General features: G+C 38.8%; 2 protein-coding genes across 3 annotated transcripts in view; one reads left to right on the forward strand and one right to left on the reverse strand.

The window, feature by feature from the left end:
• Window positions 1-10,157, reverse strand: part of TMA16 (translation machinery associated 16 homolog) — a 76,275-nt gene extending 66,118 nt beyond the window's left edge. For both annotated transcript variants that reach the window (XM_040471261.1, XM_040471253.1), the window contains exon 1: window positions 10,025-10,157. In XM_040471261.1, coding sequence (XP_040327195.1) covers window positions 10,025-10,027 — 3 coding nt within the window. In that variant the 5' untranslated portion in view covers window positions 10,028-10,157. The remainder of the gene's footprint in view (window positions 1-10,024) is intronic.
• An 8,236-nt stretch (window positions 10,158-18,393) lies between these two features.
• On the forward strand, window positions 18,394-21,070 carry TKTL2 (transketolase like 2). Its single transcript, XM_040471272.1, has one exon. The coding sequence runs from the start codon at window positions 18,469-18,471 to the stop codon at window positions 20,344-20,346; it is 1,878 nt and encodes a 625-aa protein (XP_040327206.1). The 5' UTR covers window positions 18,394-18,468; the 3' UTR covers window positions 20,347-21,070.
• Window positions 21,071-23,116: the final 2,046 nt, after the last annotated feature.

The raw sequence follows: 23,116 nt of genomic DNA on the forward strand, positions 1-23,116 counted from the left end.
CACTGTGAAGACTGTTGATATGGCAGCAAAGGATTCAGAATATTACACCAACTTAGTTGACAAAGCAGTGGCAGGGTACGGGATGACTGACTACAATTCTGAAAAAGTTCTACTGCAGGTAAAACGCTATCAAACAGCACTGCACACTACAGAGAAAATGTTCATGAAAGGAAGAGACGATTGACGTGGCAAACTTCATTATTGTCTTACGTTAAGAAATTGTTACAGCCACCCCAACCTTCAGCAACTTCTAGCCTGATAAGTCAGCAGCCTGATTGAGGCAAAAACCCCACTAGCAAAAGAAAAAAACAAAAACAAAAACAAAAAAAACAATTTGTTGAAAGGTCAGATGATGGTTAGCATTTTTTAGCAATAAAGTATTTTTGTAATTAAGGTATTTACACTTTCTTAGACGTATGCTACTACACACTTAATAGACAGTCTAGTGTAAATATAACTTTTCTATGTACTGGCAAACCAAAAAAAATCATTTGACTCGCTTTATTGTTACATCCGTTTTACTCGGACAGTCTGGAACTGAACCTGCAGTATCTCTAAGGTATGCCTGCACATGCATTCTTTTGTTTTACTCTCTGCATATATATGTGGGGTGGGGGTGGGAGTACAAAAAAGGTGTGGTAAGGATTTTTTTGTACATGAGCTTTACACACACGAAACAATAAAAAAACATGTCAGAACTCATGGTAGGTTGCCTCTGGGATGTCTCCCAATGAATTCCACCTCCTGATATCATGCCCAGGTGTAATCTCCACCACCTAGAGTGTGGACCTCATGACTCACTTAATGAATAACATTTGGCAAATGGATGATCTATCAATCGTGAGATTAGGTTTTGTAAGGACTCTGGCTTCCATCTGGCCTATTCTCTCTTTTGCTCTCTCACCAGGCTTGCTCTGATGGAAACCAACTGTCATGTCAAAGACTTGCTCTGAGGCTGCTAAAACTTAACTGAAGTTACAGAGCTGTGTGTTAACACTGTTTCAGCAATATGTCCAATTCTATAAAAAAACTTCCTTTAAAGATTTAATAAAAAACTTTCTTTAGAACAAGAAATGATTTGATATCCTTGGAGTATGAATATGTCCTCAGAGCTTTAGAAGTCTCAGTTAAAGAACCTCTAAGACTTAGTACAAAGAAGACACAAAAATTGAACTTATATTCTGATTCACCTGTAGTTTGCAATTCCTTCTATTATTCATGAAAAGGTTGCCTCAAGGCAGGATATGAATGTATAAGGCACAGAAATATGTACAATATAGCTTGTTCAATTTTAAAACATTTTCGTATTTTTCAATATATTAGTATAAAAAAGAAATACTCAACAGGGAAAAACTGAAATAAAACCCTATCAACAAAATGTTAATCTACTAAACAGTCTATTCAAATTAAATATCCCTTAACTAAAAAGCAATTAATCTCTAACCTTTGGAGGTTCTCCAAATTTATTTGTAGAGCATCTGATGATTCATAGACTAGTACACAATGTAAACAAAAAACAAATCTGGGGGTGGAGGAAAGAGTTTAAAGTGTATTTGCTACAGAAGATTAACAGTTATGTTTTAACTTTGAAAGATACAGCAAAATCGTATTTCTTTTCATAAGCATAACTAAGGCACTGTTTGAATAACTATGCTTAATTTCGTGTGTGTGTTTGTTTTTTTGAGAGAGAGAAGCAGAGAGAAAGGGAGACAGAGGATCCAAAGCATAATCTGTGCTGACAGCAGACAGCCTGATGCGGGGCTCAATCCCACGAACCATGAGATCATGATCTGACTGAAGTCACCCAGGAGCCTCTAATTATGCTTACTTTGAAGTTTCTGGCACCACAAAAATATGCCAGTTATAAAATTAGTTATCAAAAGTGTCTCCTTCCTACAATCTTTGGCGATTACTTAAGAAAATTCATTCTAAATTAATCTTTGGATTCATAATTGAGAGTAACAGAAGAAAACACATAGTTTATTCAAACACAGAAACAGAAAGAGATATTTCAGGGGCAATAAGCTTCAAATATTCCTGTTAAAATCATAAATAACAAAAAGGATGGGGCACCTGAGTGGCTCAGTCGATTAAGCGTCTGACTCTTGATTTCAGCACAGGGCATGATCTCACAATCATGAGATTGAGCCCTGTGTGGAGCCTGCTTGAGATTCTCTCCCTCTCTCTTCCTCTGCCCCTAACCCTCTTGCACACGTGTGCACTCTCTCTTTCAAAAAATAAAGAAAAATATATAAAAAGGAACTTTTCCTAAAACACCATCAAAGTCATCATGGAATTCAAGCTAACTAGAGGCAGAAAATGCCATTTAGATTACTCAGTGTAACTAGACACCTATATCAAATATAAGTCCTTCGATACCAGTGACAAGATGAAAATGAGATGACTTAACTAAGAAAAGCTGCTTTGTTGATTAGCAAATCTACCATGAAGAAATTCAGTGCACTTTCCTTGCTTTACAGATAAACATGACCCCAATGACGGACAACTGGTTATGGCTTCCAGTAGGAACTTAAGTGATTCTGCACATAATCCTTTCTAAACCCACCCAATTCCCAAGGACCATTTCAAATTCAAGTTTACTTCCTCCTTGAAACGACCCAAGAATAATCATTTGGACCTTAGAACCTTTCTCTTTTGGTAGCATTTGCCACATAGCAGCACCTAGTATCATACTGCATTTACCAGTCATTTAACATTTACAAATCATTTATATTTGTGTTTTATCTTCTCAACAGTGGCTTCTTAAAGACTGTAAATGTGTCCTCTCAGTTTGAAAATAATACTTTGAAAGTAAAAGAAAAAAAAAAAGTAGGATGCTGCCCCAAGTAAACATATGCTGAGCACCCAATGTATATTAAACTACTGTGAATTAAAAACATGAAAAATAGTCCTTAAAAGTGTGAATTATCTCATATAAAAATAATTTTTAATAGCCCCCAAACAATACTTTCCTTAACATTAAGAATATCTTAATAATTCTCTAACACAGACTTCAATTTCTTTCATGCAAAATTCTATCATCAAGCTCAACTTCTTTTATGTTATCATAGAATCCAAGCTCAACTAGAGACAGAAATGCCATTTAGACTGTTCAGTGTAACTAGAAACCTAGAAAAATGACCATTCCACCAAACACACTTAGGGTACATAAAGGCATACAAATACTTAAAACAAAAAGTATAAGACTAAAGCCATACCTGCCACCACTCACAAACATCTAGTCAGAATTAACCTTTTCTCCCACATTCCCTGCTACTACTCTTTACACTTCTACCTTGTACTAGATTAATTTTTTTAAAAATCCCTGAGCATATATTACCATGTACTAGGATAGGAACTAAGGCTCCAGGATCAAAAACAGACACAACTTGCCCTCATGGAGCTTACAATCTAGCTATCTCATGAATAACTATATACTTCAGTTAAGTCCAGAAAACGGTCAGGAAGTATAAGATCCTGAGTGAAACCATATAAAAAGTGGACCTAATTTTTGAACATCAGGAAGAGCCTCCCTGAAGAAGTAACTTGAGACTTTTTTTTTTTTTTTTTTTTTTTAAGCTGACACAAGTTGCTTGTATAAAGAATAGTTTGGAATGAGGTAAAGGAGTAAGACTACCACTGGTAGTGTTGCGGTCGTTAAGAAGAGCTGACAGTCGAGTAGCCTAAGCATGGTGACAGTGAGGGTATGAAAAAAAAAACAGCAAGGTTTGAAGAAATGTATCTTGAGGCACAATGATACAGGACTCGAATATGGAGGGCGAGGGAAAAGGAAGTGTTGAGTATGCCTCCCCAGGTTTGCAACAGAGACAACTACATGGTCAGAATTACCGTTTACCATTAAGATAGGAATGGAACGTGGAGACAAGGGGCCTCAAGAATTCACTGTTAATTAGTTCAAGAGGTCCAGGAGACAGCTGAGTACAGGAGAGATAAATACAAGTCTGGCACTTAGGAAAAAAAGATCTCGGCTAAAGATATAAATTTGGAATGACTTGGGAATATAGGTGGCACTTTAAGCCACTGGAGATAGTAAGATTCCCTCAGTCAAAGAGTAAGAGGAGAAAACAGCCTAGATCTAAGCTCAGATGAAATACATGTATTTGATGAGAACCTACAAGGTAATGGACATTTACAAAATCATTAAGAAAAAGATCAACAACACAAATAAAAACAGGAAAAAGAACACAAACAAGTCACAGAAAGATAAATACAAATGTTATTAAAGTTTTGAAAGGATATGTGGTCTACCTTAAAAGAAATGTAAATTAAAACTTCAATGAAATAGAATTTTAACGTATAAGACTGGATGTTTTAAATTTCTTAGCACTGCATTAGTGAGGATATGGGTGAGTTAGTGGTCTCATAAATAAGCAGTCTCATAAATAAGTAAGTATTCTCCTCCTGGAGTGCAACTTGATAGTTCTTATCATTATTAAAAATTGCACATGTCTTTTGACCAAGACATTCTATTTCTATTAATTTAGTCTGAACGTATATATCTACACATGTAGCAAAAACAAGAATAATCAATGCAGCAGTGTTTGCAGTAGGAAAAGAAAGAATGGAAACAGGTTATGTGTCCATCAGAGACCTGGTTAAGAAAATTAGATAAAAGCAAACAATGGGTTATTAGCTATAAAAAGCAAGAGGGAGAACTATATGTACTTACACAGGTCTCCAAAAGTTGAGTAAGACAAAACAAGCAAGGGGCGTAAGACTGTGTCTAATATAGTATTCATATAAAAAGGAGGAGTAGAGACATATACATATGCTGGTGCATGTATATAAAATGTCTGAATGGGTATCTAAGAAAATGGTAACAGGCATTCCTCAAGTGAACTGAGGCATTAGATAACAGAGTTGGAAGAAGACTTACTTTTTGCAGGAGGAAGAATAATGATCTCCCTCCCAAAGATGTTAATGCCCTCATCCACAGACTTGCAAATCATTTACCATATATGACAAAAGGGACTTTGAAAATGTGATCAAAGATCTTGAGACAGGGAATTTATCCGATTCCCTATAAACAAGGGCCCTTCTAGGAAGGAGGAAGAATCATTATCAAGAGAAGGGGTTGTGGCCTTTCTTGGAGAAGCAGGTTAAGATGTGACACTGATGGCTTTGAAGATGAAGGAAGGAGCCAAGAACCAAGGAATGTAGGTGACCTCTAAAAACTGGAAAAAGCAAGGAAACAGATTCTTCACTACAGCCTCTTGAAGAAAGTCCTATCAACACCTTGATTTTAGCAGAACAATAAGACTCACTTTTGGACTTCTGATTCCAGAAATTTAACAATAAATGAATCTGCATTGTTTTAAGCCATTAAATTTGTATTAATTTTTCACAGCAGTAATAAAAACTTAATACACTTTTCAAGGACAACAATTTTTTTTAAGTTTATTTAATTTGAGAGAAGGGGAGAGAGAGAATCCCCAGCAGCCTCCACACATCAGCACAGAGCCTGACGTGGGGCTTGAACTCACAAACCGTTAGATCAGGACCTGAGCAGAAATCAAGAGTCAGATGCTTAACTGACTCAGTCAACCTGGAGCCCCACTGCTGTCTGATTTTTTTAAACTATGCATATGTAATACTGTTTCAAAAAGAAACAGGTTCATTAACATTTTTCGTTACTTTTACTAATTTTCAGGAGCAAGTTTTCACTAGCAAGTAATCTAAGATTTAGGCATATAAACAGACACATACACCAATGGAACAGAACTGAGAGTACAGAAATATACTTATGCATATATGGCCAAGAGTACTCAAGGGCAAAAAGACAGTCTCCAACAAATGGTGTTGTGAAAACTGTATATTCACATGCAAAAGAAAGAAATGGAACCCCTACATTACACTACTCAAAAAAATTACCTCAAAATAGATTACATTTTTTTTAATTTATTTTTTGGGAGAGTGCAAGTGGGGGACGGGCAAAGAGAGGGGGACAGAGGATCCGAAGCGGGCTCTTCACTGACAGGCTGACAGCAGCAAACATGATGCAGGGCTCAAAAAACTCATGAACCAAGAGATCAAAGTCAGATGCTCAACTGACTGAGCCATCCAGGTGCCCCAAAATGGATTAAACATTTAAATGTAACGCCTGAAACCATGTAACTCCTACAAGGAAACACAGGGGGAAAGCTCCTTGACAGCGAACTTGGCAATATTTTTTGTGTCTGACATGAAAGCTCAGTCAACAAAAGCAAAAATAAACAAAAGGGACTACATCAAACTAAAAGGCACAGAAACAGAAATGATCAACAAAATTAAAAGGAAACCTATAGTATGAGAGAAAATATTTGTAAACTGTATAAGAAGTTAATATCCAAAATATATATGAAACTCATACAGGGGCACCTGGGTGACTCAGTCCATTAAGGGCCCAACTCTTGATTTCGCCTCACGTCATGATCTCACAGTTCATAGGATCGAGCCCATCATCAGGCTCTGCACTGACAGCATGGAGCTTGCTTGGGATTCTCTCTCCCTCTCTCTCTCTGCCCCTTCCTGGTGTACACACACTCTCTCTCCGTCTCTCTCAAAACAAATAAGTAAACCTTAAAAGAAAAAATAAGTAAATTCATATAATTCAGTAGGAAAAAGAAAACCCCACAATCAGATTTAAAAATGGGCAGAGGACGTTTTTCCAAAGATACACAAATGGCCAAAAGGGACTTGAAAAGGTGCTCAACGTCACTAATCATCAGGGAAATGGACATCAAAACCCCAATAAAATATCATTCCACATGTGTTAGAATGGCTGTTATCAAAAAGGCAAGAGATAATAAGTGGTGGAAAAGATGTGGAGAAAAGGGAAAACTTGCACACTGTTGGCAGGAATGAAAACGGATACAGCCACTATAGAAAATAGCAGAGAGGCTCCTCAAAAAATTAAAAATACAACTACCGTATGATCCAGCAATCCTACTTTTGGGTATTTTTCCAAGGAAATTAAATCACTATTTTGAAGAGGTATCTGCACCTCTATTGACTGCAGCCTTATTTATCATAGCCAAGCCACTGGAACAACCTAAGTCTGTCAGCAAATGAATGAAGAAAATGCGGTGTGTGTGTGTGTGTGTATACATATATGTACATATACATATATAATGGAATTATCAATCAGCCATAAAAAGGAAATCCTGCCATTTGTGACAATATCCTGCCATTTGTGAAACTTCAAAGCACTATGCTGACAGCTAAGTCAGGGAGAAAAAGACAAATACTGTATGATCTTACATATATGTGGAATCCAAAAAAAACAAACCTCATAGAAACAGAAAGTAGATTGGTGGTTGCCAGGGGCTGAGGTTGGGGGAAATGTATGAAGGTGGTCAATGGGTATAAACTTCCAGTTACAAGATGAGTAAGTTCTTGAGATCAAACATACAGCATGGTTACTATCGCTAACAATACTGTATATTGTGCACTTGAAAGTTGCTTAAAGAGTAAATCTTAAAAGTTGTAGCTATGTGATATGTTGTGTTAACTAAATTTATTGTGGTAGTTATTTCATGGTATATATCAAATCATAACACTGTACATCTTAAACTTATACAATGTTATAAATCAATTATATCTCAATGCACCTGGAAAAAAAAAGTTACCAAGATTTAGTAAGCTGATTTGTTGCTATAGCCTACATTTATAGGTGAGTCCAAAAGTACACAATTCGTGTCGTTAAGGAATATGTACGTAGTCACTAACAGTTAAGGCCCATAGTAATATGTAAAGATAAATAAAGAAGGATAACAGCATACTTTTAAATGTTTTATAATCTAGCTAGGGAGAAAAACAAGCATGCTTTTAAACTTTATAACAGGTTTATATAAAAAGGAAAATACCTATGAGTGTCTTCTGTATAGTATACACCAAACTAGTAACTTTTAGTATGCTAAAACTTTTTTAAAACACAGAATTAAGAAGTGTTGTGTGGGATCAATTAGTTGAAAAAGACTGTTCATGTTAGTTGAATTAAGTTTTGACATAAGAAAAAGATACGAATTTGTAAAGCTCCAGGACAGGTTCAAAATAAGAAAAAAATGAACAAAGTAACTAAAGTGGACTACAAGCTCTACTGCTATCATTTACTACTATTACTAAAGTTAATTATAACAACTAAACTACATTTACTAAGTGCCAGACATTGGGCTAAGTGGCTTACATTTAATTTTCACAACAACCCTTATGAAGTAGTTACTATGATTATTCCAATTTAATAGATGGGGCAACTGAGACTTAGAAGGATTAAGTAATTTCGCCAAGATCAAAATTTAGCAAAGACAAATGCCAAACACAGTCGTCTGGTACTCCATAACCCACATTCCAAGCTGTACTGAAAGAAGTTTAGAGTAACTGATATAAAAAGATGGAGGGGCGCCTAGTTGGCTCAGTTGGTTAAGCGCACCCACCTGGGTTCAGGTCATGATCTCACGGTTCACGGGTTCCAGACCTATGTTGGGCTCTGCGAGGACAGCTCAGAGCCTAGAGCCTGGAGCCTGCTTTGGATTCTGTGTCTCCCACTTTCCCTGCCCCTCCCCCACCTGCACTCTGTCTCTCTGTCTCTCTCAAAAACTAATAAAACATTAAAACAAATTTTCTTTAAAGAGGGAAAACCTCCAATGCCAAGCTGACTTTAAACTCAAGAAAGGACACAGCACGGCCACTGGTGATATACCAGAAAAATGAAAAGGCAGGGAATATGCCCATGAAAGCAGATTTACATGCCATTCTTTTGATTCATATGACAAGCCAATATCCTCCTACCATACAGCCTGATAAAACTGAAATTCTCAGAGTCAAGGACAACTATAGTCAAATGCCAATCAACCCCCAATCACTCACACCATCATATCATCAGTGCTTTAACATTCCACTCTGAAATGGAAAGGCTATGAAAGAAAATTATAAAGAGTTGGTGCACAGAGGCGAAAAGACTAAATTTATGCAAATACAAACGTGTATAATCTAAAGCAAATAGACCATACAGATGTGAAAGACAAAAATGACATGCATACAATGAAAAAAAGAACATAGGACAAGACATTGTGGCCAGAGTATCCTAACTTTTCATCAGATTATAAACTGTTTAATGCTGTTGTTTTTATTAAAAACTGGTCAAAAAGGCATATTTATAAAGCATTTTCCTATTCAAGAATTACTCTACTGAACAGAAGTTAAAAAAGAAAAGGCAAGAAGAAACAACAGTTTTGGAATACAACGAACGTTAAGTGGTAACTATAAAGAAAAGGGAATTATAAATACAAAATTTAAATACCGTTTACCTGAGGGGCTCCAGAAGCTTGGTTACAGGTTCAAGTAAAAGAAACATACAGGCTTTCAGAAGTTTTATTTCTTAGACTAGATAATGAATAAACCGGAGTTTCTTATATTGCTAATCTTTATACTTCACTATGTTAATGTGAACATTCTTTTGCATCTACTCAATTTTTAGTAAAAACAACAGAACAGTTCGAGATTCCTGGTGGGGCGGGGGAGGGGGTACGCGTGCGGGGGGCACGGGGCGGGGGATGGAAACAGGATTTGCGGAGCAAGGACGTCACTCAAGGGCGCGAATGGACGCCAAGAAGAGGAGATTGAGCCTAACTAAATAGTCCAGACCAGCAAGAAGTGGCACAAGTGTGTGGAGGCAACACTTTCTCAAGTTTTGCCTACCTTCCCCCCCCATCCATGCTCCCGCCCCCCACATTTTGGCAAGAAAATGTGTAAACAAACGTGAGTCTTTTCCCTCCCCTCGAGGAGGCAGGGCACTCTATGAACACTTCGGAACCCAGAAGTTAAACTTTAAAGCCCAGACCCTGGGCCGGGCACCTGCCTCGGGGCTGCCCAGCCCAGCACCCCCTACCTGGGTGTACTGGGTAATAAAACCACTTTAGCCACTTCCCCTCTCCCGGTTTTCCAAGACTGCCCCCTTCCCTCCCGCCTGCCTGACGGGAGTCTTCCAGAGAGCCAAGCGGGTTCAGGGGAGCGGGAGGGGGCCCACCATGGTGACGTCCTCACGGCCCCGGAGAACCTCCGCAGCCCAGACCCGGGAAACCTCACCAACAGTCGCAGCAGCTCAGAGAAAAACTCCAGCTTAAACACACGTGGTTGCCGGAGAAGACTGGGGCCGAACCGACCGGAAAGGGAGGGGCAAGTACGGCTCTCTAAAACTTCCCGGGGAGCCAACACCAAGTCTTTTTATCCCGTGTTGGACTTCTCAGCCCTGGACCCGCCGACGGCCGGCCTGAGTGTTTGCGAGGAGCAGTGGGAGGGAGTTTGGGGAGGGGCGGGGAAACCTGGTCCGGCGCCCAGTGTGAGGCCTGGCATTTCAGCTGGGCTCGCCAATGCTGGAAGCTGCTGGCTAGCGGCGTCCCAGGCCCAAGCGCGGATCTCGGACATCATCTGCCCGGATGGCTCGGGTCATGATCTCATGGTTCGTGGGTTCGAGCCCTGCATCGGGATCTGTGCTGACAGCTCAGAGCCTGAAGCCCGCTTTGGCATCTGTGTCTCCCTCCCTCTCTGTTCCTTGCCTGTTCGTGCTCTGTATCTCTCTCTCTCTCAAAAATAAATAAAACATTTTTAAAAAGTTAAAAAAGAATAATAAATTTGATACATTCCTGCAGGATTACTCGAAAATAATTAGAAAAGATATAATTAACCAATATCAGAATTAAAACAAGGTAACATCACTTCAGATCATGCAAGCATAAGAGGATATTATGACCAAAAATCTTAAATAAAATGGACATATTCTTAGAAAAAAAGATATAACCTATCAAAATGGATGCAGAGGAATAAAAAACGTGAATAGTCCTATTATCATTTTTAAAAATGCTTACTTACATAACTTCCCACATTAAAACTAAAGGCTCAGATGGGGCGCCTGGGTGGCGCAGTCGGTTAAGCGTCCGACCTCAGCCAGGTTATGATCTCGCGGTCCGTGAGTTCGAGCCCCGCGTCAGGCTCTGGGCTGATGGCTCAGAGCCTGGAGCCTGTTTCCGATTCTGTGTCTCCCTCTCTCTCTGCCCCTCCCCCGTTCATGCTCTGTCTCTCTCTGTCCCAAAGAAATAAATAAACGTTGAAAAAAAAAATAAATTAAAAAAAAAAAAAAAACTAAAGGCTCAGATTTTTTAGATTTTATAACTATATGCAAATAGGGATAGAACAGCACTTCCTTAACCTGATAAAAACGTGGATTAGTACTAGCGATAGTGGGCATCATTGTCTTATTCCTGATCTCAAGAGAAAGCTTTGTTTAACCATTTTGGAAAACCCCTTTGGCAGTAGCTACAAAGTTGAAATGTGTACCTCCTCTAATCCAGCATTGTCATTCCCAAATGCATGTACCAGGAGCTCTGGCATACATATCTCAGGATATATATACAAACTTTTCATAGCGGTATTGCTCATAGTAGCCCAAACTGGAAAAAAAAAAAAAAAAAAACTTAATTGTTCATTAACAAAAGGACAGAAAAGTAGACAGTGGTAAATTGCATATAGCAAATGAAATGAACAAACTACAACTATGCTTAAACATGGATAAGTGTTTAATCATAGTGTAAAAAATAAAGATAAAATGATCATACAGTAAAATTCCATTTATGAAATCAGAAAACAGACAAAATGAGCTACACTCCAGTTTTCATAGATACTCTCATAAGTGGCCAGTGATGTTTTGTACCCTCAGTGGTGGTTATCTTGATGTTTGCTTTATAATTTTTCTTTATGTGTCACATTTATGTTTCATCCACATGTATGTTTGTAAGCTATACTTTCACTGCAAGAGGTGTTAAAAGACATTTTAAGCCTAAATATATTACTCCATCATCTCTTGAATCCATTATTACTGTTAAGAAGTCTCATGTTGGTCTAATTTTTGTTCCTTTGTGAGTGGCTTTCTTTTCTGTATGGGATCTTTTAATAATTTTTGTTGACTTTGCTCTGCAATCTCACTATAGTGTATCAAGGCATTGGTATTTCTTTGTGTATCTTGGTACTCTATGGCCCTTTCAATTTCCTTTTGGGATGTGTTATCTGAATATTGATATTCTCCAGATCCTTTAGCCTTCTTTTATATCTTCTATTTCTTTATTAATTTCTGTTGCCCCTGGGTGAGTTCCTAATTTGGTCTTTCAGTTTACTGTTTTGTTCTTTGCTATAATCATCCTGCTATTTAGTCCATCTACTGACCTCTTCATTTCAACTCTTATTTTTAAAATATATCATATATAATGTATCTAACATGTGTGTGTGTGTGTATATATATATATATACACACACACATATATAATTTTTAAAGTAATTTCTTATCCTTTTGATTTCTCACCATATTCTTCCTCAACTCTTTTGAATATATATTGTGGTCATTTAAAAGTATTGGTTCATCCGTTCCAATTACTGTGCTTAATGTGGCATGTGTTGTTCAATTTAATTTTTTTTTGATGTTTATTTATTCTTTAGAGAGAGAGAGAACGAGTGGGTGAGGGGCAGAGAGAGAAGGAGACACAGAATCTGAAGCAGGCTCCAGGCTCTCAGCTGTCAGCACAGAGCCCGACCGCGGCTCGAACTCAGGAGCCGTGAGATCATGGCCTAAGCCACAGTTGGACGCTTAACCTACTGAGCCACCCAAGCGCCCCAAATTTAATTATTTTTAAAATTCTTTTCTAGCACCTGTACTCCTCATGTATGTCTTTTTCTTGAACCTGTGGCATCACATTTCCCTGATGGAATCAGCTCTCCTATCCTGTAATGTGTATTGGGGAAGTGCTGAAAGTCACATTCTTAAATGTGTCCTTCTTGGAAAATTTGAGAACAAGGAGGGTCAAATCTCAGAAGAGAGTTCCAGGGACAGCAGAACCTTTGCTGACAGGAGCACAGGAGGTGTGAAGGTGCGAAGGCATTGGCGTTCCTGCACCCGCTTTCATCAGCTCCTTACATTAGCTGGGCTCTGTCTTCTCTGCCAGTGCCTCACACTGTTGGGAGGCCAGTGATGTTCCACATTAGAAGGTGAAGTAAGAGAGACAGGAGCTAAAATTACAAGCTCTCCAGATCCTCCCCCAGCTGCCACAGATGTCCTCTTCACGGGCGACTGCTGTGTTCTCTGCCCGCCTCCCACCTCATCACTTGCTAGTTCCCATCCTCCGTGAGGGTTTTCACAGTTGTGATTTTACTTCCAACTGCCAATTCCTTCCTGTTTCTGCTGTTTTTCAGGGTTGATTTAGGAGTAGGCCTATGCTATTTTATGATTTTATCCTACTTATTTTTAGAAGTACTGATTATATTAGCAAAATTAGCCTTTTGTTACATATGATGTAATTTTTCTCTTGACCTGTTTGTGACAATGTTTGCTGGAGAGAAATTATAAAATGTCTTTCAAAAGGGAGTTAGTTGTTATGTAAATGGTTTAAAGATGGCCCCTGTATAAAGGGCCTTTTTGTTTTTACCTTTACAGCAGGCTGGGACCTGGTAACTCAAAAGCCTGATGGTGCCAAACTCAAATTTTAATGTATCCAATTGTATGACACATGGTTCCCCAAAGGGAGATTTTTAGCCATTTAGAGCCTCCTTGCTTTGCATACCCAAGCATCACCCAACATCTGTTAGCCATAGGTAAGATAAATCCTGGAGCTGTAAAGACCCCAAGGTACCCTGTCCTTCAGAGTTCTTGGACTTAGAGTCTTCCCACATGCTGGTGATTGACACTAGACACTCCCAGACACTCCTTTTTCAAATCCTTCCTCTAAGCCTCCTGTCCCCACCTCTGGGTAGGAATCTTAAACTCCAAAGTCTTCTGGGGTCAGAGTGGTAATGTTGCTGTAATAGAGAGTGGTGCAGTTTGGGCTGTAGTTATCTGGAGATTATCTGCCCCATACAAGGGGCATACAAAATACCGGCCAGAGGCTACGAACAAGTAACTGGAGTGAGACTTACCCTCCAACCATAAACAACTAGCAAACTAGACAAACTATACAAACTTGCATAGACTGGAAAACAGACAGCCCAGAACTGTCATCCCTAAAGCAGAGAAACAAGTGAACCATATCATCTTCCTGAAGGCCCTTTCCAGACAGTGTTGCAGGGAAGGCTATCTTACACAGACCAAGGCAATTTGTGGAGGTAAGGGAAGAGAGACTGGAGCTCCAGAGGGCTGAATTGGCTAGAATTTTGGAGGGAGTATGCTAACAAGAAGGAAAATGCCTGGAGAAAGACCTCCAGCCATCTTCAAAGGTGTGTCTTTGCATAAGGTAGATTTCCAAAATGCCTGGAAAGTGACAACTTGAGAGCAATAAATCAAATAGTTCCCAGAGCTCACATAAGGCTGAGATACATCTGAGTCTTGACCAGCTGGGGTGGGGAGTCCATGTTGGCACTCAGGGCATTCAGTGGAGAACCCCCAGAGAGGCTAGGCTTTTGTGGGAAATAAACTAACACCAGAGTGAAGCATATTCTGTATCGATCTGCCTTAACAAACTTAAAATTCTTAAGATTACCAGGCTTCCTGATAGAACGAACTCCAACACTCTTTGAAAGACGTTAACAAAGTAAAATCTAACCCTGCAAAATAATGTCCACCATTTAAAAATAATAAATTATTAGCTATTTCAAAAAGCAGACCAGAAAAAAAAATCAGTCACAAAAGCAGATTAAAAAGACAGAGATAATAGACTTAGAGAAGCACTTTATTTTTCCCCAACTTTACTGAGACATAATTGACAAAATTGTATAAGTTTAAGGTATACAATGTAATAATTTAATATGTGGTATATAATGTGAAATGATTACCACAGTAAGGTTAGGATTTACTTTCCTAACTATGTTATTGCCTGTTCCCTCCTCCCCCAAATAAGAACTCTATAAACTATGGGAAAAGCATCATAGGCAAAAATACCACCAACCATTATTTTCAAAACAATAATTCAAGCAGGGAGAGCACCAAGAATCTTATTGCCTTAACACAAGTAACTTTTCCTCACTTGCTCTGGTGGTCAGCCTACTAAACTAACGAGATTCAAACAATGGAAGGAAAAGGATGAAGTCAGCATGTGTGCCTTTCTTTTACATAATTCCATTTTGACAAAATTCAACAGTTCAGATAAGATATCAGTGAAACATCAATGTTTCTAACCTCTAAATAATAAATAACTCACTCTCACGTAACAAGAATGTGTATGTTCACAAATCACCGTAGAGCTCCCAAGTCATCACTATGTTTGTTTTATTTTCTCTACTGCAGGCTGGTAGAAATTCTACTTACCAGTTCCCTCCATAGCTATTTGTATGAGTGATCCTCCTAGGCTTTATCTTCATTTGAAGTGCACACTACAACAAATACTTTTCCATACCATGAGGAAAGAGTCATAGCAGAAAATTTAAACAAATGTAAAATGATACATTTTATTTACGTTTAACACACTTGGAATCAGGGGTCAAAACCTGCAGCCTGAAGATACATTTTTTCGGTTTCCGTGCTTTTTTTGTCCAACAAAACGTTCACAATTTTTTTTTCAAATTTCAGTGTCTTCAGGTGGGCTTATATTCTCCAGTTTGTCATAAACCACTCCAATCTTCTTACTTTATATCCAACATTCATGTACTATTCACGGTACCTCCTGGCCCATGAGGCACTTGGGTTTGCCAATCTCTACTTTGTGTGAATAAGCCAAAATTAATAAATAATTCTTCCTATTTCAGAAGACTTTTGACTATCTTCCAAAATGACCTCTAAAATGAGCGATGGACTTTTTCCAAGACAACTGAATTTTTAACATGTTGGCTTAAAATTTTTTGGCAGAACTTTTGTCAGTAATAGCCACTTCTAAATGGAGAAAAGAGAATGTGGTATCGTTGCTTTGATTTATTTGACTAAATTGTGTTCACAGCCACATTGGGTGATTTTGAATAATCAAATTGTTCATACTTTCTACTTATATTGCTATTTTCAGTTGTATATTTTAAAATATATTTTGAAAGATTATAATGCTTAAAGAAAATATTAATTTATATATAACTTTTCAGACTTCCTTTTAAAAAATCTCACAATCCTTTAAAATATTTTACAGATAATTTATAAAATATTATTTTCTATGTTGTGTAAAAATCCACACAACCTCACTGAATAACAAGGGGAAATTCACTATCTACGGTATTAAATCTCCAAAACCACATTCTTTTCTTAACAAAACTGACCTATACTAATGTTAATAACTTTCTATTTAATACTTTGAGAAATAATTGTGCAATATTTTTAAATGAATGGAAACATTGAGGAACTTGAAAAGAAATGTTGAGTAGTCCCTACATCTCTCATGTTTTCTTCGTGTGAGCGCTGCCTCATAGACCATTTTTATGCTATGTTGTTTACCAATTGTTTGGATTTATTAGAGCTCTCCTCAACCAAAATAATGGTGAGCTACTGTTGTTTGTATTAATTGCTTTCCTGTCTGACCTTAGCAGTGTGCTGTTATGATGCTGTGAAAACTTTTTGTCTCTAATTCCCATATTGCTCTCAGCCCTAATCAAAGCTGTTTTTATTTTCTCTTCCTTTATTTGTCTAAAAAAGATAAACAAACACTAATTTGCAAAGAGCATGGGGAGTGATGAATCCAAGATGACCTTAAGGACTTTTCCAACTCCAACATTCCTTCAGCAGATCTTAAGATCTAGTTAATGTCATACTATATGGTTTACTCTAATAGGTATCCTTAAAATTTTAAATGATAGAATTAGTTCAAATGGCAAATAATATTTAAAGTGTTTATCTGAGAAGGGCACCTGGGTGGCTCAGTCCGTTAGCATCAGACTTCAATTCAGATGATGGTCTCACGGTTTGTGAGTTCAAGTCCCTTGTAGGGCACTGTGCTGACATCTCAGAGCCTGGAGGCTGCTTTGGAGTCTGTATCTCCCTCTCTCTGCCCCTCCCCTGCTCGTGCTCTCTCTCTCTCTCAAAATAAACATTTAAAAACAAAAATAAATAAATAAATAAATAAATAAATAAATAAATAAATAAAATGTTTAGCTGAGATATAATGTAAGAGATATATGAAGAGTAGCAAGACTTCCCTGAATTAGTTGTTTACAACCTAGGTGAGTATTGAAATGATCTGGGGAGCTTTTAAGATTACTGATATCTCTACCTATCACCCAGAAATTCTGATTTAATTTGTTTGAAATGCAGCCTGGACATGAGATTTTTAAAAAACTCTCCAGATGATTCTAAACTAAAACCAATATTAAGAACCACCAGTGTTAAAGTCTATTTGCAGTTTATCTGTTCTTAACTAAGACTAAACATTAGCATCAACAGGTGCATTTAAAAATATACAGCTTCCCAGACTCTATTCCCACACATTCAAATTACTCAATTTGGGATGGAACCAGGGCATTGTTTTGTTGTTGTTGTTCCCTATGTCATGATTTTGATATGGAGTCAATGCTAAATACTATTGCTCAAGAATCAAGATAGTTACCATAGCAGCATGAAAAGGGATATAATGTCGTATTTTTGTTTTTCTGATGACACACAATGACCCTCACCTGCTAGAAGAGTTCAGTGTCACAAATTTAGTTTTATAATTAATGTAAGTAAATTAGTTTTATATTAAAAATTACTCAAAGTGGGGCGCCTGGGTAGCTCAGTCAGTTAAGCCAGGGACTGATTTCCTCTCAGGTCTTGATTTCACCATGTGTGAGTTCAAGTACCCCATCGCGCTCCACGCTAACAGTGAGGAGGATTCTCTCTCTCCCTTTCTGTTCTTCCACTGTTTGTGCTATCTTTCAAAGTAAATAAATAAACTTAAAAAACAATTACTCATGGTAACTGTTACAGCATTTTAGGGTATACTGGGAAAATTGTGGTACTAGATACTCTGCCACTGAGTGGTTTTAAATTTGTTCTTCCTGCAACTTTTGTCCAAATAAGTCATTGTACTTCTCTGAGTCAGCGACAGAATTTTCAGTTGTTCTGAGAAAGTCTTTGTTGGCACAGTGTTACCATATTGGCAATATTGAAAGCGACTTTGGGTCATTTCTATTAATATCCAGCTGTGAAGCAGTGGAGAAATCTTGGATATACGCAGAATGCATTAAAAGAAAAGCACAACCTCATAAATTTCTCCATATAACACATAGAAATGAGAATGATCCCTTTTGAATTTATATCAGGAGGAAAGGTATAAATAAATTTAATTATTTTTAATAATGTTGAACATTAAGTGACACAATTAAAATAAAAATACATTCCATTGAGTGCAGGACACGGCCGTGCGCGGAAGAAGAAAGGTGCACAGCGACCCTGAGTCTCGCGACAAAGCCTCTCCTCCCATGGCTCTTGCCGTTGGCGGAGCTCACTTCCTGGAGTAGGCGGGGCCAGGGGCGGTGGTCACGTGACATAACGGTGAGGGGTGCGCAGGCAGCGTTTGCCCTGAGCCGACAGGTGAGCTTACCGTCATGGCCAACGACTGCAAGCCTGATGGGAACACCGTGCAGGTGCTGCGGGACGTGGCCAACCGCCTGCGAATCCATTCCATCAGGGCCACATGTGCCTCCGGCTCCGGCCACCCCACTTCATGTTGCAGTGCAGCCGAGATCATGTCCGTGCTCTTCTTCCACACCATGAGGTATAAACAGACAGACCCAGGACACCCTGATAACGACCGATTCATCCTCTCGAAGGGCCATGCTGCTCCAATCCTCTATGCCGCTTGGGCAGAGGTGGGCAACATCAGTGAATCTGACTTGATGAGCTTGAGGAAAATTCACAGTGACTTGGAGGGACATCCCACCCCAAGAGTGCTGTTTGTTGATGTGGCAACAGGATCACTTGGGCAAGGATTAGGTGCCGCGTGTGGAATGGCTTATACTGGCAAGTACTTCGACAAGGCCAGCTACCGGGTGTTCTGCCTCATAGGGGATGGCGAATCTTCAGAAGGCTCTGTCTGGGAGGCTTTGGCCTTTGCTTCTCACTACAATTTAGACAATCTCGTGGCAGTCTTCGACGTGAACCGCTTAGGTCAAAGTGGAGCCACGCCTCTTGAGCACTGCACAGACATCTATCAGAATCGCTGTGAAGTCTTTGGGTGGAATAGTTACCTAGTGGATGGCCATGATGTGGAGGCATTATGCCAAGCATTTTGGCAAGCAGCTCAAGTGAAAAACAAGCCCACTGCCATAGTTGCAAAGACCTTCAAGGGCCGGGGTATTCCAGATATTGAGGATGCAGAAAATTGGCATGGAAAGCCGATGCCAAAAGAAAGAGTAGATACAATCATCAAATTAATTGAGAGTCAGATACAGACCAACAGGAATCTCATACCAAAACCTCCCATTGAAGACTCACCTCAAATCAGCATCAGCAATATAAAAATGACCTGTCTGCCTGAATATATAGTTGGTGACACGATAGCTACTAGGAAAGCATGTGGTTTGGCTTTGGCAAAACTGGGCCATGCAAATGAAAGAGTTATTGTCCTGGATGGTGACACAAAAAACGCCACCTTTTCTGAGATATTCAATAAAGAGCACCCTGAGCATTTTATTGAGTGTTTTATTGCTGAGCAAAACATGGTGAGTGTGGCACTAGGCTGTGCCACACGTGGTCGAACCATTGCTTTTGTTAGTACCTTTGCTGCCTTTTTGGCCAGAGCATTCGATCAGATAAGGATGGGAGCCGTATCTCAAACCAATATCAATCTTATTGGTTCCCACTGTGGGGTATCCATTGGTGACGATGGACCCTCCCAGGTGGCCCTGGAGGATCTAGCCATGTTCCGAAGTATTCCCAACTGTACCGTTTTCTATCCAAGTGATGCCATCTCAACAGAGTATGCTGTTTATCTGGCTGCCAATACCAAAGGAATGTGCTTCATTCGGACCAGCCAACCAGAAACTGCAGTTATTTATACCCCACAAGAAAATTTTGAGATTGGGCAGGCCAAGGTCATCCGCCAGAGTGTCAATGACAAAGTCACAGTTATTGGAGCTGGAGTTACTCTGCATGAAGCCTTAGCAGCTGCTGACAGTCTTTCTCAACAAGGTATTTCTATCCGTGTCATTGACCCATTTACCATTAAACCCCTGGATGCTGCCAACATCATCTCCAATGCAAGAGCTACAGGTGGCCGGGTTATCACAGTGGAGGATCACTACCGGGAAGGTGGCATTGGAGAAGCTGTATGTGCAGCTGTCTCTAGAGAGCCTGACATCCTTGTTCATCAGCTGGCAGTGTCAGAAGTGCCTCAAAGTGGAAAACCTGGTGAATTGCTGGATAACTTTGGTATCAGTGCCAGACACATCATAGCAGCTGTGAAAAATACTTTAATGAACTAAAATAGCTCATTTCTTAGAGTTAGTCTGTTGGCTGGCTTTGCTTTGATCTTAAAACACGGCATCTTTATATTACATTCATGATTGTTGTTACTAAACCATCATTTATATCTATGCCATTGTGGTTTTTTTAAGAGAGAGACATTAATCTGTCACTGTGTATACAGATGTTGCTCTTATTTTTTAATCATTAAAGTAGCTTATAACATTTTGGGTAACAGGAATAGCAAACAAAACAACCACCTCAAACAAAGTTTTCTGGAAGACTACAAATAACTGCACTGAGAATCAACATAGAGGTAATAGTTTCACAAATGTATGTAATTTCCTTGTAAGTAAAAAGAAAAAAAAAAGAATTTAATTGTACACTTCAATAGTCCAGGTTCTGAGGCAAGTTCCAGCTTTCATGGAATGCTATTGTACCTGCAGCTTCCTGGATAATGTTTGACTGCAATTGCCTTAAAATTTCCTCTGATGTCTGCCTCATCTCTCCTCTACCATTTAGAAGCTGTTGAGCAGCACTAAACGTGTATATGATGTACTGGACGGCATGTGGTGACTGTTCCATAAAGAGATGAAAGCATAACTAGTTTTCGTTTGTGTCCTACACTGTTCTGTGAGGTTTTAGAAATGTTTCCTTTTGTCAGTGACCAAACCAGACTGCTAACTTGATTATACTCATGTAAGGATACTGACATCAATGTAATAAAGCATTGAAAAACCATCAGCTTTATTTAGTTTGTGCCATGCATGTATGATTTGGCTTCTCCTTGATACTGTGTCTAAATCAGAAGCAGAAAGAGGCGTGTCCCCCCACGGAAATCCTGGAAAAAGGTCCAAGCTCTAGGTAAATCACTAGAGAATAATGTGTGGGCGGAAAAACATCTCTGAAGCAGGCTCCTTACTTTTAGCTGTGAAAACATAAATTATTTGGCTGGAATATAAGAAAAAAGTGCCAATCAGATAAACTGAAGGGAAACCTGAGGTCCAAAACTAAATGTAAAATTACTCTGGTATATCAGATTAATTCTGTATTTTTATTGCTTTCATTAAGTGCCCTTATTAAGTTCCTTGGAGGTATCACCAATTTGTGTCAGGAATTGTTCTAGAAGGTATGGTAGAGATAAAAAAAATACTAACCTAGGAAGCAGAGAGATCTGGGGCTGCTCATTTTACTAATGCCTTTTTTCTTTGATCGTGTTCTAGTTTCTTCTTTTGAAAATTGATCGTGATAATTACTCTATTTCATAAGATTTAAAAATTACTTTGTAAAAATAAAAAGTTGCTATAGGACCACTGCGGAAATTTAGAAACTACAAATAAGGAAAAAAAAAAAAATCCCTCACTTATCACCAAAACCCAAATCCATTTCATTGCACTTCTCATCTGGGATCTATAACTGAATCTTCCATATAGTCATTCCCATATAGTAACATCAATCAAATATTACATGTATCTATGAGTGGGGTACTGAATAATAGTCTCCATCCCTAATTTTTTCAAAGTTTAGGGATAACACTGATGCAGACACACAACAAAATAAATTGCTAATGCAAAATTACTTGTTATAATTTGCACATACTGGGAAGGAGCTTCAGCTTTTAGGGCTTAAACATAACTGTGGGATGAAAAATGATCTGTTTCCAACCCTACATGCATAAACACACCTTTAAAAATGACAATAGATCAGGGGTTTTTGTGGGTTTTTTGCTTTTTTTTGGGCTTTGTTTTGTTTTGTTTTATAATGGCTAATGGGATCTTTGAGACTACCAGAAATATTTTTTTATAGGAAGGCAGGGAAACCTTTATGAATAGTTCCTGCAAATGTTCTGTCCCACAAGGCATCAATTAGTGGCCATCAGCTCTAGAGAGAATATATAGGAGATGAAACTTCTTATTTCATGTCTACAATTTTTCAGGTAAAATGAAATCAAATCCAGTTTTGTTACGCCGAATGTGTTCCAGCCTTGAATCTGTCCCGAGATCTTCTTTTTCTTAAGGTTTTATTTTTAAGTAATCTCGATACCCAATGTGAGGCTCGAACTCACAACCCCAAGATGAAGAGTCACATGCTCTCCCAACTCAGCCAGCCAGGTGGCCCTATCCTGAGGTCTATTAAGTCTCCATGGAAATCTTAGTAGAGAATAGTCCTAACTGATGCTAACCCTTGACTGCTAACACTTGTGAAGATTCAGTTTTGATTTTGATCAACACCATGATCATTGGCTTACCTCTGGTCTACTATTTGTTGATTCGCCTAGAAAAAGGTCTTTTAGATTTAAGAGAGCCAACTGCCATTCCAGGGACAGCTGGGACTGCCAACAGCTGCCTTGCTTATGGTTGTGCTAGAGAAGGCCTGCCGGCAGTCCTTCTTACAGATAGTAAAAGAAGAAATCAGAAGGTTAAATTTTTAAATACAGCAATGGCTCTTAAGCACCTAGGGGTTTAAAAAAATTTTTTTTTAACGTTTATTTATTTTTGAGACAGAGAGAGACAGAGCATGAACAGGGGAGGGTCAGAGAGAGGGAGACACAGAATCTGAAACAGGCTCCAGGCTCTGAGCTGTCAGCACAGAGCCCGACGTGGGGCTCGAACTCACGGACCCCGAGATCATGACCTGAGCTGAAGTTGGATGCTTAACCGACCGAGCCACCCAGGTGCCCCAGCACCTAGGAGTTTAATTGAGGGTTCCTTTTGGGGAAAGAATAGTTTTCTAAAGAAAAAGTAAAAGGGTCGATGTTTCTGATTTTTAAGTCATAATAATATGAGGTAC

This window comes from Herpailurus yagouaroundi, unplaced genomic scaffold (genome assembly GCF_014898765.1).
Source record: "Herpailurus yagouaroundi ecotype Mexico unplaced genomic scaffold, PumYag 28, whole genome shotgun sequence".
Lineage (NCBI taxonomy): Eukaryota > Metazoa > Chordata > Mammalia > Carnivora > Felidae > Herpailurus > Herpailurus yagouaroundi.